The 16,359-nt window shown below is 38.5% G+C and overlaps 1 protein-coding gene across 1 annotated transcript in view; it reads left to right on the forward strand.

Moving 5' to 3' along the window:
• Positions 1 to 16,359, forward strand: part of COL25A1 (collagen type XXV alpha 1 chain) — a 481,927-nt gene that overhangs the window by 365,559 nt on the left and 100,009 nt on the right. Inside the window, exons 9-10 of the mRNA XM_054722987.1 lie at positions 877 to 984; positions 3,609 to 3,644. Of these exons, the coding sequence (XP_054578962.1) occupies positions 877 to 984; positions 3,609 to 3,644 (144 nt within the window). The remainder of the gene's footprint in view (positions 1 to 876; positions 985 to 3,608; positions 3,645 to 16,359) is intronic.

A 16,359-nucleotide genomic window follows, 5' to 3' on the forward strand; every position in this document is an offset into this window, starting at 1 on the left:
GCCAGTTCTGTTTTATTTAATGGTCATTATAACTCTAATGCGTATATCTTTATTTCTTTCTTGGGGCCTTCTGATGTCTATTCTTCAACTCTCTCACCTCTGAACTTCAACCTTTGACCTCACCTGACTGATCAGATGGTGTTTCCTAAAATCAATCATGGGTTTCTCTCTGCTGATCAGCAGCTCATTAAACGCCGCTTGATTAAGGTAGTGCTTATTCTTGCTCAAGTCTTTCTTCTTTGCATTCAGTTATTACTCTGTTTACTGTTGCTTTACCATTTATCTCCCTTGGGGGTGGGGGGGTGGGGATGGAAGGGTATTTATTTGGCAATATCTTAGAATAAAATTATGTTTAGTGAGCTGCATTTGTTTGAAATGTAGATGAAAGTACAAAAATTTTTTTAATTAAGAAAAAGGTCTTTTTTAAAAAATTAAGTTATATTCAGTAATAGACCCAATTTCTAAGGTCTCTAGCTTTGGTAATGTATAAGTTATTATAGGTTATGAAAAAGTAAACATTGTCCAATTTCAAATGCAGCCATTTTATTAAGGAGGATATAGGATTGTCATGAATAAAGTTATGCAACGGCTTTATACCAGCTCTGAATGGAGGGATAACAGACACAGGATTTCCAAGAGCTGAGAGTGCTGGTTCCTGAGCTGCTTGGTTTTAATAGCTCCACTCAGCTCCTCAGCATGAATATTTATTTGATCCCTGCTGGCAGGCAAATCGCCTACAGGCTTCATGCTTCTGCTTGCTCTGGTTCTTTCATGGTGTAAATGTGAATTAGATAATGCAAATTTCAAGTGTTGAAAAGAAGACCTGGGTCTTTATCCTCCATGGTCATGGTTGGTCTGTCCCCCTCTCCATTGCAGGGTGACCAAGGACAAGCTGGGCCCCCAGGCCCGCCTGGCCCTCCAGGCCCAAGAGGGCCTCCTGGAGACACAGGGAAAGATGGCCCCCGAGGAATGCCAGGAGAGCCCGTGAGTTGCTTTTTGGATCACTTGTCCTCACAGGTTTGGTTTTGCGTTAAGGGCTGAGAATTGGGATAGAGTGGGGTTGGGAGGGATTAGAAGGTCGGGTGAGTGGAGTGGGTTGAGGGATGGGGGAAGCTAGGAAAGCCCCCAAGCAGGGCACTGCCAGCCAGGCTTCTGCTTTACCACTCACTCCCGGGGAACCATGCAACCACAGGGACCTGGGGAGACACCTAAGCCGGTGTTCAGGTAAGCTTCCGGGTCTGATCGGAGAACCTGGTGTCACTTGTGTCCTGACTCCACAGAGTTCATCGGTGCCTTTGGTTCAACAGGGAGACTAGCTTGAAACATTAGGTGGGGGATTAATAACAATTTCCAAAAATCGATAGCAGAGACAATCAAGTCCCATATGATTTATGGAGAGTAAAGAATTTAAATGTCTCTAATATTTAATCCCTTGTAAATAACTTGACCAAAAGAATCGATAAAACAGTAAAATTAATGATTAAAACATCAGTGGGTCTGGTTTGAATATTATTTGTCCTTTGTATGTGAAGCTTATTAATAGAAATGATTTAAAGTGAGCTGTTACTCCAATAAATTTAATTTAAAAATATAAAAAATAAAAGCTATCTCAATACTTAGATCTAAGTACTAAGTACTTAGTGTCAAGTGTCAATATACAGCAGCACAGGACACGAGATAAATGATTTGCTTTGGTAGAGGCAACCCAGCAATTGAAATAAATATGTAGAAAAGGGCAAACAAATTTTACACTTATATTATGAGGTCAGAATTTGAAATTCAGGTTTATTGATTAATTAAATTGTTTATTTTATGTATTGATTTCAGAGAGGAAGGAAGTGGGAGAGAAAGAGAGAAACATCAATGATGAGAACGAATCATTGTTTGGCTGCCTCTTGCTGGGGATGGAGCCCACAGCTGGGCATGTGCCCTGACCAGGAATCAAACCATGATCTCTTGGTTCATAGGCCGATGCTCAACCACTGAGCCACACCAATTGGGCAAGTGTATTACTTAACTTTAATAATTATATTCATTAGTGTTTTCATAGTACAAAAGTAATACGGAAACTATCCATAATGTAGAAAAGTTTGAAAATAAAGACAACCAAAAAGAAAAAAAAAATCATCCATGCTCATTGTTTTGGTATATTTTATTTTTTTATTCATATATTATGGCCTTTTGTTTTTTTGTCCTTCAAAAAACGATTCTGTTTGTAAGAATATAGGGTACTTTAAAACTTTTCTGAGACAACCTTCGATAAGCCCACTTCCCTTTCTGAAAGCTGCTGTTAATTTGTCATATGAAATGAGGAATTAATTTGTAACATATGATTTAGGACTGCTTTAACTGAATCATCAGAGATAGTAGCTTCATCCTAAACTGTCTAATGTTTCCCCTTTTCTTGGGTTGATATCTCAAAAGATAGAAAAAGCTGTATCTTTAGGGATATTTAGAGCTCTCCAATTGATTGCTGGTTTCCAACAAGATACAGTGTGTCTTCTCAAGTAAGAAGTATAGTTAAGACCCTTTTGATGGGATAGAATTAGTCAGATCATTGGGTATTACATACTGTACAGAAAATTTAAATCATAAATTACTTTCAAGAAACAAGAAAATTAAGGTGTGACATTTTGTAAACCATCCAAATATTATGTCAGCCTTTAAGTGAATATAGTTTATTCATCTAAGTAAGAAATTGAGCTTTTAATACAAAGGTATGAATTTTTTTAATTCCACAAATATAATTTGAACTGGATTTATAATCTCAGAGTTGATTTTTATATACTCTCTTAACCAGTGGAAAAAGATTTTATAAAAATAAACTGAGAAGTACTTATTTTTAAAGTCCAACAACATCTATATATACTGGCATTATAATCATGTTTTTCAAAAAAATACCTGTAGCCAATGACTGTCATTATAATAATATAATAAAACATGATATAATATAATAAAACATGTACGAATCTGAGTATTAGAAAGTTATGATAGTGGTGTAATATGGCAGACAATTTTATTTTAATATGTGCTGTCAATTTTAATAAAGAATGTTACTTCAGCCATCATTAATCCAGGATAATTAAAATTTAGAATCAATCTCTGCTCCTTTTCTTATTTAATTCCTGCACTAAGAGCAGTTGTCTCTGTGTCGAATATGTGGGAGTTCTGAATTTTTACAAAGAGGACCATGTCATCATCTTATGTCATTATAAACAGGACATAATAATAAATAATAGATTACTGTAATTGCAATTAAATAAATGAGATATGCTATGATTATAATTAAATCTTTTTCTAGGACTACTTAATGACTTATACAATCACTCCTACTAATTTTATTTAGAATATATTCTTGGCATAATCTTAAATCTCTACCATAATCTAGACTCATTTTATTAAATCCTAAAATGTTTATAGAATGCATTTGAAGAAAGAATGTTGGCTTTTTTTTTTTATTGCATTGTGTTTGCATTTCTCTATTTAGCTTAAAAAGTATATTTGACATTCATGCACCCCAGTGGGTACTGTAAAAAGGGAAAAATATATATTGAAATTGTCTTTTAATATTTAGAGCACTAATTAAATTATCACTGTTCTTTTTTAAGGGTGAACCAGGGAACCCAGGAAAACAAGGCTCAATGGCAAGTATTTCAATTTATCTTTTACTTTAAATTCTATAAATTTTCATAACATTTCTAAAAAAAGTAATGGAAGTCTATTCAAAACTGTTGTCAATATTGTGTGTAACACATGTATCTGTCATGTAACCTTTAACAAAAAGAGTGAAAATTAGTACAAGTTAAAAACTAATATGGCCTTTTGCACTGTAAGCATCGTAAGACAACACATGTACAGAACTGACCGGAGAGGAAGAGGAAGGTTGTAGGTGGGAGGAGTGAAAGAGATAATTAGGAAGGGCAAAGGGAGAATTTGTTTTAAGCAGCTCTGCTGTAAGGGAGATTAAATGTAGGGATACACCTATTAGCTTAAATAAAGTGAGTTTTGAAAGGGATCAGGTGAGGCTAAGTGTGAAGTAGTAGAGGCAACATTTCATAGTGACTCAAGGAGTTCTTTGTTGAAGGGCTTCACCCAGAGAAAAGCAGTTGTGTCTCTTGATCTCGGTCGTTAAAAAAGATCATGAAATGATTCCACAGGGACTCGCCCGTAGACACGCAGGGTCAGTTCCTCAGGATTGTTTATCCTTTATCAGTGGGAGAAGTTTGGGCAGCTTGCTGAGCCCTGAAGAGTATAATCCCTTCAACTCGCCTCTCCCTGTCTCTCTCCCCTGTCCCTGGAGCCATCTTTCTGACCAACTTTATGACATGAACCGTATTGGGGAACACAGGTTGACAATGTAACAACGCACGTTCCACAGGACAGCTGTGTCTCACTGCATTGTCCCGGACACAGTGATCACAGTGAGCTCAATCCTGTTCATTCTGTGGAATGTGTGACATGCAGCACGCAGGTGTTCAGGGCACAAAATTTATTTGTGAAAACATGTCAGCTAAGTGCTAGTGAAACTGATGCACAGACATAGGACAGTCGGTCAGGAATTAAAACAAATGTGCGAAGGGGTTAAAGGTCAAAGTCTTATCCCTGCACAGGATGCTTTCAACAGCCCTCGTGGGAAGAAACTCACCAAACTGTGGTCATTCATAGCAGTAGTGTAGCTGCCTTTGAAACATCACTGGTGAAATGAAAGCCCCCTGGGGCTGAAACCGACCCTTCACCTGGAAATTCTCTGTTCCTGACCTATGATATTAAGATAGGTATTGGATACAGATAATGTGTGTGTGTGTGTGGGGGGGGGCAGGTGGATACTATATTGGATTCTTTTTAAAGAGAATAAGATGAACAACAGAAGACCATATATAAAAATTAAACAAAACATTTGTCATCTGTGGTAACTTTGCATACAAGAGCAGCATTAGCTGTCAGGGTTATAGAGTCACAGGAGGTGAAGGATTCTTGGAAAACTACAATATAAATTTTGAAATTGCTTTAGGCAATTGAATGCACCTGTGATTTCTGTCCTGGATAATGGTCAAAACATATTCCTCCCAGACCTTCTTCCATTGAAGGCTCCTTGGGACTCTTGGGAGCCTTGTTTGTTCCCAGGTGTGCACATCTTACTCAGATTTTTATCGTTACCTTTGGCTTTCTACCCCGATGTCCAGTGCAGTATCCTGATATACAAAGTTCTAAAATAAAAATGGATATTTAAAAAAATTACAGTCTTATCCTCCTTAAAGTCATATATTCTCTCTAGAATATACTATGTGAATAACAATGGAATCTCATTCCCCTACAATTCCTAGCTTAATATTATTAAATATACATGTTGCACCTGAAATTATCTTAGTGTGCTGCAATTTCCCATTTCTGATAGCAACTTTTGAGATGAAGATAATCCTGGGTTTTTAAAGATATATTTTTATTGATTTCAGAGAGGAAGGGAGAGGGAGAGAGAGAGATAGAAACATCAATGATGAGAGAATCATTGATCAGGCTGCCTCCTGCACGCCCCACACTGGGGATCTAGCCTGCAATCCAGGCATGTGCCCTGACAGGGAATCAAACCATGACATCCTGGTTCATAGGTTGATGCGCAATCACTGAGCCATGCTGGATGGGCATGGTTTTATTTTTATTTCTATAAACTGTTTTTCTGTTTTTAAACTCTTCAGAGTTAGTTCATATTCTCATTTTTAAAATGCAGCTAAGAAACTTCATTAAATCACAAATGTTTAAAGGATGTGTGATGTAATGATCTTCTAAAGTGCATTGTACTGTTTTTCAAGATATAAAATTCTTTTTTAACAGAAAACTTCCAGACCAAGCATGTCAAACTCAAAGGCTAACACGGGCCAAATAAACAAGCTTTAAGTTTATGTGGGCTGCAAAAAGTCAAAAGCTTCAGTTTTCATAGAAACACAGGTTTATTTCGATAGAGACATGCTGAATACAAAGGGCTGAAATAAATGAGTAATCGTTAACATAAAATAATAGAACATTTTGATAAAAACTAATATTTTTTCTTGAACGTTAACTTACCAGACACTGAATAACTGCACAAATTAATAAGCATAACACAAATAAACCTCGTTTTCTTGTTCTCTGAAAACGAAATACTTCCTGTTGCGCACACCAAACAAGTCAGTCCAAGACTAATGATGTGGCAACCGGCTGCTAAAATATTCGCTGCTAGTATTAGTGGAGAGAAATGGTGCGCCTGTGCATGAGGTGCATAAGGGAAATGAATGCAACACGTTATAGTAATCAGTCATTAGTGAACATTGTAGTTCGTTATTAATAATTATGTATAACAGGATATTGTAAAAATTAAGTTACAAAATTTTTATTAAAACGTTTCTTACATACCATTATATTGGCTGGGCTGCAAAAATATTCGTTGAGGGTCGCATGCATCCCGTGGGTCCCATGTTTGACATGCTTGTTCTACACTATTCTTAAGGAAAAGTAGACAAATCTTAAGTCTAGATCTCAGTGAATTTTCACAGTGAACATAACTATATAACCAAAAATCAGGTCAAGAAATAGAATGTTATCATATCCAAGAAACCCCCCTTACACTCCAGTTGCCACCACTTCTTCCCATATTTTGCCACTATTCTGCCTTCTGCCACCATAGATTAATTCTGCCTGCATTTGAATTTTACATTACTAGAAGCATACAGTATGTACACTTCTGTGTCTGGCTTCTTTCGTTCAACATTATATTGTGAGATCATCCACCTCTGTTTTAATAGCCTTCACATCTGGTTAAAAAAAAATAGGAGGAAGAACCTTACTTCCTTGACTACCCCGTTAAAAGTACATCACTAAAATAGCAGTAAATGAATGAATAGTCTGTCTGACCTTGGGCAAATCACTTAACCTCTCAATTTCTCATCTGTAAAGAAAGGATAATAATACCCTGTCTTGCCTTCCTTTTAAGGTTGCCAAAGACAAATGCAATAAATTAGAGGAAAGTACTTTAAACTGCATAATGAAGAATATATGAGTATGTTATTATTATTATCACTCAGTTGTTCCCTCTAGAGTAAATTACAGGTGAGCGTGGATTTATATAACAGATGCATTCCTGTAAAGTTCTGTATGAATCAGATTTTCATAAATCAACATATCTTATATGTGCTGAGGAATTTTACTATATAAAGCAATCCTATTCAGAATTTTCTTGTAAAGTAATATAATCTCTTAATTCTTCTTCCCAGAAAACTGAATTTTATATCTTTTATTTCCTTAACTTGAAATATTTATGATTTTAAAAGCTATCATTTTTTAAAACCACTATTTATGTTTGTTAAGTTAAATAGCACCTGTGTATATTAAACAATCTCAAAAAGAGAAGAAGGACTAAAAATATAATAGCAGTTTTCGTGAAGAGAAAAATTTCCTTAGAAAGTTTCTCTTTTCTTTTAAATAATGGTGTGTGTGTGTTTTGACTCAAAGTCCAGTAAGCAAAAAGGTACATTGCACCCCCCAGTTCTGGCTTCAAAACCACTTAGGAGTGCATGACTGTAGTCTGTGATCCTTTTTACGGACCTAAAACATGTGGATAAATTCCCATCTTACCTATCTCACTGGGTTATGGCGAGAAGCAAGTAAAATAATAATAATATGAAAAGGATTTATGAGCTACAAAGATGCCATAAATGAGAAGTATTGCAGTTAAAAGTCCAGTGATCCAACTTGACACACAGGAAGACCACTCTGAAATGTAAGGGCTAAGGACAATGTGGATATAGTCATCAGTGAAATCACAGTGTGTCAGATACTTCGATGATAATGCCACTTACTCCTTTTGTCCTGTTTGTTGTTGTCATTGTTTTTGGCCTTCTCCCATGTATCACATCATCTTACATTACCAACTTTTCACAACACTGCCCAGCTCATCCTTTAGCTAAAGTAAGGAAAGACAACAAATACAACTGTTCTCGGCTTTTCACAAAACCCACTACGTTTCTTCGTTTGTGTTGTGCAGGGCGTGTTTGTGTTTGCTTAAATGAGAGTTTTGAGAAGCACTGGAGAATTGTTAAAATTTTTAAATGTCCCTGATGGTGCAATGAAAAAGCTAGGAACAATCTAAAATTAGCTCTTACAAAACTGTTTATGAGCGTGTCAGGTGGGGGATTTGTTTTCCTGATCCAAGATATATACTTTATATTACAAAAATAATCATCTGAAGATTAACAGCTTCTCTGGTAGAATGAAGAAGACCTGCTGCTCAGGCGGCTCCGCATTTATTTAATCCTGCTGTGCATCTATTCTGTAAACATGACCTTCGGGTTTTCCGAGAAGTTCAGGATGAGATTTTAAAAGACAGAATCTTGAGCTAAAATAAATTGGACGGCATCTGAATAAAGAGAAAACTGCTCTAGCTCATAAGACTAAACCTGAGCATCAAAGCAAGGACTGACCACAATTACAAGTGCTAAAGTTCTGAACCCTCATGGGAGTGACCTTTATTTTTCAGTTCTTCAGAAGTTTCAATGGTTGTTAAAATAGTACTTTCTAAGGTTATCTTCCTTTTGGTATTCTCACTGTTCCTTTTGACATATGTAGTCGAAGTTCTCAAAAGCATAAAAGGTGGATGGTGCACACACACACACACACACACACACACACACACACCAACTAGTCTCATTTTCCTGGGAATTATTATTTTTATCTAAAGTGTCTATAGCCAAGGTTTTATAGACCAAATTATTTTCCCTACTCTGAAACTCTTTCTTCATTTCTCTCCCTCACCCCAAATATATGCAAACTCCATAGCATATCCATTCATCTCTTTCTGAATTATAAGAGTACTTAAAATGTCATTTGTTGGGCCCTGATGATGTCTCAGCATTCAAAACCCAGAAAAATTTTGCTGTTATTGTCCCTTAAAGTGAAATTTGGACTGTGTCAGAAAGGTTTCAGATATTTTCATTTATTTCAATTTTGCCTGTAAACACATTTAGTACATGTGGACCAAGTGAATACATATAATGCTTTTGAATTAATTAATAACATAAGCATAAATAATTGCTTCTGCTTCATTTAAAATAAAATTGCACTAGCCAATATGTGAAGATTTACTCTAAATATATTCAGCTGTGATGCAATGCTATCCCACAGATTTTATAAGACTCCTCATTCTAATTCATTGTACTTGCGCTGCCAGCTATCTTGAGCAGCAGGATGGCAGGCGTCGGAGACAACAGCAGGCTTCTCTTCCTGATTTTAATCTGGCAAAGAAAGCAAAACCTCACACCTTCAGATCACAAATTACAAACATGACCCAAATCATCTCAGCATATTTAGTCATTAGAGTAGATGTTCACAATAAAATCTTGTGTGGTAAAACCGTGTGTTCCTAAGTTGTGCATACGGCCTGCTGGGATGGCTTAGGAGCCCTTCTAATGCTCCATTATCCTCACTCAACCTGCTTGTCCATGAAGTACATGTAAATGGCACACGGACAGGGCACACCTCCCGATCTGTGGGATGCTTTTGTCCAGAGCCTGGAATGCTGAGTTTTCCAAATGGACCGAGAGAAAGTAGACAAGTAATGCCTTCTCCTTCTGGTTCTGTCCCACTGCCTGAAGTTGTCCAGCTTAGGGCAGTGGTCGGCAAACTCATGAGTCAACAGAGCCAAATATCAACAGCACAACGATTGAAATTTCTTTTGAGAGCCAAATTTTTTAAACTTAAACTTCTTCTAACGCCACTTCAAAATAGACTCGCCCAGGCCGTGGTATTTTGTGGAAGAGCCACACTCAAGGGGCCAAAGAGCCGCATGTGGCTTGCGAGCCGCAGTTTGCTGACCACGGGCTTAGGGGCATTCACTCTGTGCGTGGATTTCTCTAGGGGTGTCTAGAGGTCACTTCAGTGTGGTGATAGACGGGAACATCTGACTTTGCGTTAAACTGGTTCGGTCTCCTAGAAACAGAAGGTCAATTGTTGGGGGATCAGTCGTGATTTAAGAACATAATCAAGAAACATAAGTATGAAAAGATAGTCTAAAAGGCCAAAGACATGACTGTGTTCTTTTCTTTCTCATTCTGTTTCTCTTCACTACCTCTGGACTGTAAATCTATTTTTAACTATGTTGCACGGTTCCAGTTAAAGGTCTAATAGGCTCTATCCTCATGGACCAATTAAGATTTCTAGGCCGAAGACTCTTCATCTATAAAAGTGGCGAGACTAAATGATATCTGGACCCACTTCCCGCTCTAAAGTCCTGTCCTCCTGTTTTCATTATTAACGCACAGACACACGTTATATAGTCATTTAATCTTGTTATATATGCACGCCTATGGAATTCTGTAAATAGATACAGTGAACAACAGTCATATGGTACGTTTTAATGGAAGAAAACCTTAAAAATTGTCTCCTTTGTTATCATTTATTTTAACTTTAGAATCCAACCTACTGTAGCTAAACTGGTATAAAATCTGTCCATCTTGTATGAAGATATTAGTGAAATTAACCACTTTTACCAAATTCTCATATCTTATCATTAGATTAAGAAGAAACTTTAAAATAAAGTTGTGCCTTACATCTGCAGGTTAAACGCAAATGTACAAATTTTAGAGCAAACATATAAATGGTAACCCTTATACAATATGTCTAAATATTAAAAAGGTATAATCCAAACTAATAAACTGGTAAGTAAGTATGCTTGATCCTCTAACCTTCATGATATATCCTTACACTGACTTGGAAAGTTCAAATGCAGAATTGTTGCCCTTCTTGGAGATCCAAGCCACAATGTGGCAGCATTCTGGATGAGAGCTGGTACCCAGCCCCAGCTCCTGGCCCTGGCCTGCTCCCTTTCTCTCCCACACCTCCCCCAATCCCTTAACTTGATAACACTCAAGCTCTCACATGTAGGCATTCTGGGATGCACACAAGATCCTACTCCAGCCACACACCTCAAAATACCTGCCTCTTTGCCCCTTTCTCCAGCTCATTATTGTGCCACCAGTGTTGTGGTTCACCTCCGGAAGGACAGACCGGAGAAAGAGGCAACTCGCAGTCTTTGAACTGAACTCCAGTCACTGGGGCAGAGAACTCCAGGGTTCTTAGTACTTGAAGCAAAGTCCAAGGTCAGGGGTCAGCTACCACATGAGGAGGAGTGAGCCAGAAAAGAGCTCGCTAAAGGATGGGTCCCAAAGAAAGAGCCCTCCTGCCCAGGGCTAAAGGCAATACAGAGTCTCTGTCTGCATGGAGTAAAAAAAAAAAAAAAAAAAGACTTCTGCCTTAGTCACTTCCTTTGAGAAAACTTCACACACACTCACTCACTCACACACATTCACACTCCCCCAAGCAAAGTTGGAAACTGTCTTCTCCACAGCATTTATCATGTCATATAATAATTGTGCTTGGGACTTAGTGTATTCAATAAACTGAATGACTGAATGATAGGAATCAATGAATTAATAAATCAGGTACTGATGCAAAAGAAGCAGGTTAATATTTTTCTTTCAACCAATGTCATTGCATGTCAGGACTAAGATTAAACAGGATAAATCCAACAGAATTACCATAAAACTGCTATTTCTCCTGCATCTTCATATAGTCATTTATGTATTACAGATTTCTTGGAGTACATGTGTCTTTGTGAATGTGCATGGTGTAACTAAAAGACTGATTTTCATGAGGACAGTGATATTTGTATCAACTTCTCATCAAAGTATGTGGCTATTTTTAAAGTAGAGTGTAGAAGACAGAAGAAATCTTAGGAATTATCTAGTTTATCACTTCATTGATTAAAAAACCACACAGCATCAGAGTGAATAAATAACTTGATCAAGGTCACAAAGTAGTCAGTGGCAGAACTAGGCCGGAATCCAGTTCACATGATTAGTCTTATGTGTTTTACACTCTGGATCTGCTAGATCTGCACTTTCCAATACACTACCCACTTTCTACATGTGGCTGTTTATATTTAAACTAGAAGACTGGTGCATGAAATTTGTGCACTCAGTGAGGGGGGTCCCTCAGCCTGCACCCTCTTGCAGTCTGAAAGCCCTCAGGGGATGTCCGACTGACGGCTTAAGCCCACAGGGAACAGGCCTAAGCTGTCAGTCGGACATCCTTAGCACTGCCATGGAGGTGGGAGACGCTCCTGCCACTGCTGCTGCACTCGCCAGCCATGACCCCTGCTTCTGGCGCACTGACCACCAGGGGCAGCTCCTGCATTGAGCATCTGCCCCATGGTGGTCAGTGTGCATCATAGCGACTGGTCGTTCTGCCATTTGGTCTATTTGCATATTAGCCTTTTATTATATAGGATTAACTCAAATTAAATACAATTTAAAATCCAGTTCCTAACAATTGCACTAGTCACACTTCAAGTGCTCAATAGTCACATGTGATTAGTGGCTACCATTCTGAATAGAGCAATAGAGACCATTCCTATCATTCTAGAAAGTTCTTTACACAGTGCTGGTCTAGATAGAAAACAGACCAGAGTTTCCTAAATTTAAGTCCTTCTTCTGCTGATCATGGGATATTTAAATTTTAGTAGCTGGTGTTTCTCAGCATTGTTGACTTAAAATAGGAAAAGCGCTTACCCATAACTGAATAGGAACATTTTTTACTGAGTGTAGGGTAGGGTGATAGGCCTTTGTGAATCATAAATGTGCTTCCTTTATGGTTCACTAGGGAAGAATGCTTAATCACAGAGGGCAGAGGAAGCCTGCTAATTTTTCTTTCTTTCCGGGTCATTTCCATTTTGGGTTTAGCAATAAGAAACAATTTATTGAATATTTAGAAAGGATGGAGTAAGCTATTTTCAGCCCAGAATATCTGGTGAGAGGCGATAGAGGACCAAATCAGAACATAGATTTTCAAATACCTTGATCTTTTTTTAATCTGCTGGTGGTGGATAATGCTCAATATTTAGTCTTGGGTTCTGGTTTTGTCAAGTGTTGAGGAAAAATGTATTACTTGTTTAATTTCCTGAGCTTTAAGAAACCTCCCTTACAAAGGTCACCGCAATAAATGAGTAATCCTGATTTAATATTTCCCCCCAAAAGTCAACATGTGAAATAGTTACATCAGAAATTAATTACTTAAAAAAATAGTTACCTCACTTAAAATTTTTTCATCAAATATTTATGAATTACTATAATGACACGCCATCTTATTGATGTGATCTAAATTAGATCTGTATTAAAGAAACTTCTCCAAATAATAGAAATTATGGAGTTATATTATTGTAACAAAAATCCCAGATACTTAAACAGAAACAACTGCCTCCAAATTGGAACTCTTTCCAGGGGTATAGGCATGATAGTTTGCGTAGTAAAACAATGGAGGAAATGTGGTAAATGAAATGTAATGCTTTTTATATTCATTGATTCACTGTTTCAGTTTAGCCAATAATTTTATTTATTTGTTAGGCACTGATCTAGGTGTCAAGGATATAAAATAGGTGGCCTGAAGAATTTGCTGCCTAGTCAAGCACACTTTTAAAATATGTACATACATTAAAATACAGCCAGTTAACATGCTAGAGAAACTCGGATAAAAACAAGCCCCATCTGGGTGCATTGGAGAAGGCTCACCGAGGAAGTGAGTTATGACTGCAGAGCCTAGAAGAATGATTAAGAACGACGTCTCATGAAGACTAATAGGAGAGTTCTTGGGAAAATACAGATATTCAGTGTGACAGAAGGCAGTCCATGAAAGACTTGAAACAAGAGATGAGGCTCTCCCATCTTAGCACCGTCCTGTCCTTTTATTGTTTATGCTGAGTTTCTTCATCCCCAGTTCAACTAAATCATTGGCTTTTTACCCTGAAAACATTTCAGCACACTCTCTCATATTCTAAACATTTCCCAGTAGTTGCTAGTTTGGCACTTCCACACACTTAAGCTATGAAATCTGAATCTTGTAAAACATCGCTGGAATTATACTCCAGACATACATATAATAGTGGCTAGAGTTTATGTTACATGACCTTCCCTCATCCATCATCCAAGTAGAACGTGCGATTTTATATCAGTACATCTGAAGTGAATCCTCCTTCAGAAAAATTTCCTTTATTTAGTTCTAATTCCCTCTTATTCTTTATGAACCACTTTTATAGATCTTCTGATGTATTTGACCAGGTTAATATCTTTCAGAAGTTATCATTAAAGTCCGTTGCACCAAACCCTTGAGAAAGTCCAATACTAACATTTTATGACTCCGTAAGTTAGATTATATGTGTTATCATTCTTTCCTATGGAACCAGACTTTAAAGATAATTTTCTTCACTTTATTAAATCATGGAAAAACTCTTACCTCAAAAAAAAAAAAAAAAGGAAATAATTTTAAATGGCATCATAGTTTGGGGCTTTTATCTCCCCTTCACAGAGGGACCACCTCTTTTTTGTTCTCTGTGTTTTTTTATGACAGGAGCTGGTTGTATATTCTTGTATCTAGAAATGACCAGCAGCTTTCAGAGCTTCACATTTTACTGCTAGCCATCAGGGACAGGACAGGAACTTTGTCCGCCCCCTGCTCACACAGAACATCATTTCCTAATAGCAGGCAGCCCGAGCTTGCCTTCAAACACCTCCCCAGAGGCATCCTAAGGCACATCATTTAGGAAATCTGCATCCTGTTTAAGTAATTAATACCTCAATCAAATTCGTACTAGCATCGGTTTTGTCAGAAAAATCCATTAATTTTCCCATTCCGTGATCTACCCAACAAAAAGCTTTTTTAAATTAATTTCTTTTTTCATTTTCATGAACTGGAAAGTGTAGCGAATGCCGAATGGTTATAGAAACATTCATTTCTTAACTGCCCGCTCTGAAGATGAACTTCAGTTGATACTACTACCTTCTGTTTGCGTGATGGCTTTCTGATGTGCGTTAGAAACCCTCTATCTACATCCACATGTACAGCACCCTGAGTGTTAACGAGATCGTGTAGCTAGGATGATTTTTGCTTTGCTGTTTTAACAATGAGGCCATGAACTGAATTCCTCCACCCACTCTTGCACTCGGAGGGGATCTATCTAGAGGTTATTAGAATAGGCCCAGAGGGTTATAATGACTCTGGTGAACACAAGGGTGAGAAAAAAAAAAAAAAAAAAAACTTGATTTACTTTATGCATTCACTTACTCATTTTTATAATTTTACTAGAGGCCCAGTGCACGAAATTCGTGCACAGGGGGAGGGGTGTCCCTCAGCCCAGCCCAGCCTGCACCCTCTCCAATCTGGGACCCTCCGGGGGATGTCCAACTGCCGATTTAGGGCCTAAACTGATAGTCGGACATCCCTCTCACAATCTGGGACTGCTGGCTCCCAACCGCTTGCCTGCCTGCCTGCCTGATTGCCCCTAACCACTTCTGCCTGCCAGCCTGATCATCACCTAACCACTCCCCTCCCAGCCTGATCGACGCCTAACTGCTCCCCTGCCAGTCCGATTGCCCCCAACTGCCCTCCCCTGCTGACAGTTGAGGTATTAATTACTTAAACATGATGCAGATTTTCTAAATGATGTGCTTTAGGATGCCTCTGAGGAGGTGTTTGAAGGCAAGCTCGGGCTGCCCCTAACTGCCCTCCCATGCTGGCCTGATCACCCCTAACTGCCCTCCCATGCTGGCCTGATCACCCCTAACTGCCCTCCTCTGCAGGCCTGGTTGCCCCCAACTGCCCTCCCTGCAGGCCTGGTCGCCCCCAACTGCCCTTCCCTGCTGGCCTGATTGCCCACTACTGCCCTTCCCTGCTGGCCTGATTGCCCACTACTGCCCTCCCCTGCTGGCCATCTTGTGACCACATGGGGGTAGCCATCTTGTGCGAGGGCATGGAGGTCAATTTGCATATTACCTCTTTATTATATAGGATGACACTCAAAGGCAACACCATTGTGCTTAGAAGCACCTACAAGGCCATGCAAATATGATCTTTCTTCCCTATCCATATCACCGTCTCCTACTTCCACCTGTAGCCTCGGTGTTCTTTGCACACACTTAGCAGGTGCCCACCTCTTGGTCTTTGTTATTGCTGTTTCCTTGCCTGGGACATTCTTCACCTTCTATATGCTTAGTTCCTGCCTAGTCTCTTTCAGAGCTCCATCCAGGAGTCACTTTATCACTAACACCTTCACTGACTCCCCAGTTTAAATGCGACCACATCTACATCTCCCACCCCAACCTCCTTACTGGCTTTAGCACTTACCACCCCACACAACTTCATATTTTATTTGTTTACTGTCCTTCTATACTTACTAGATATGAAGTCCAGGGGCCATGCATTTTTTGTTTAGTTTGTTCACTGCTGTATCCCCAGTGCCTAGAACATTGCCTGACACTCAGTGGGCATTCAAACACTGTTAAAGGG

This window comes from Eptesicus fuscus, chromosome 2 (genome assembly GCF_027574615.1).
Source record: "Eptesicus fuscus isolate TK198812 chromosome 2, DD_ASM_mEF_20220401, whole genome shotgun sequence".
NCBI lineage: Eukaryota > Metazoa > Chordata > Mammalia > Chiroptera > Vespertilionidae > Eptesicus > Eptesicus fuscus.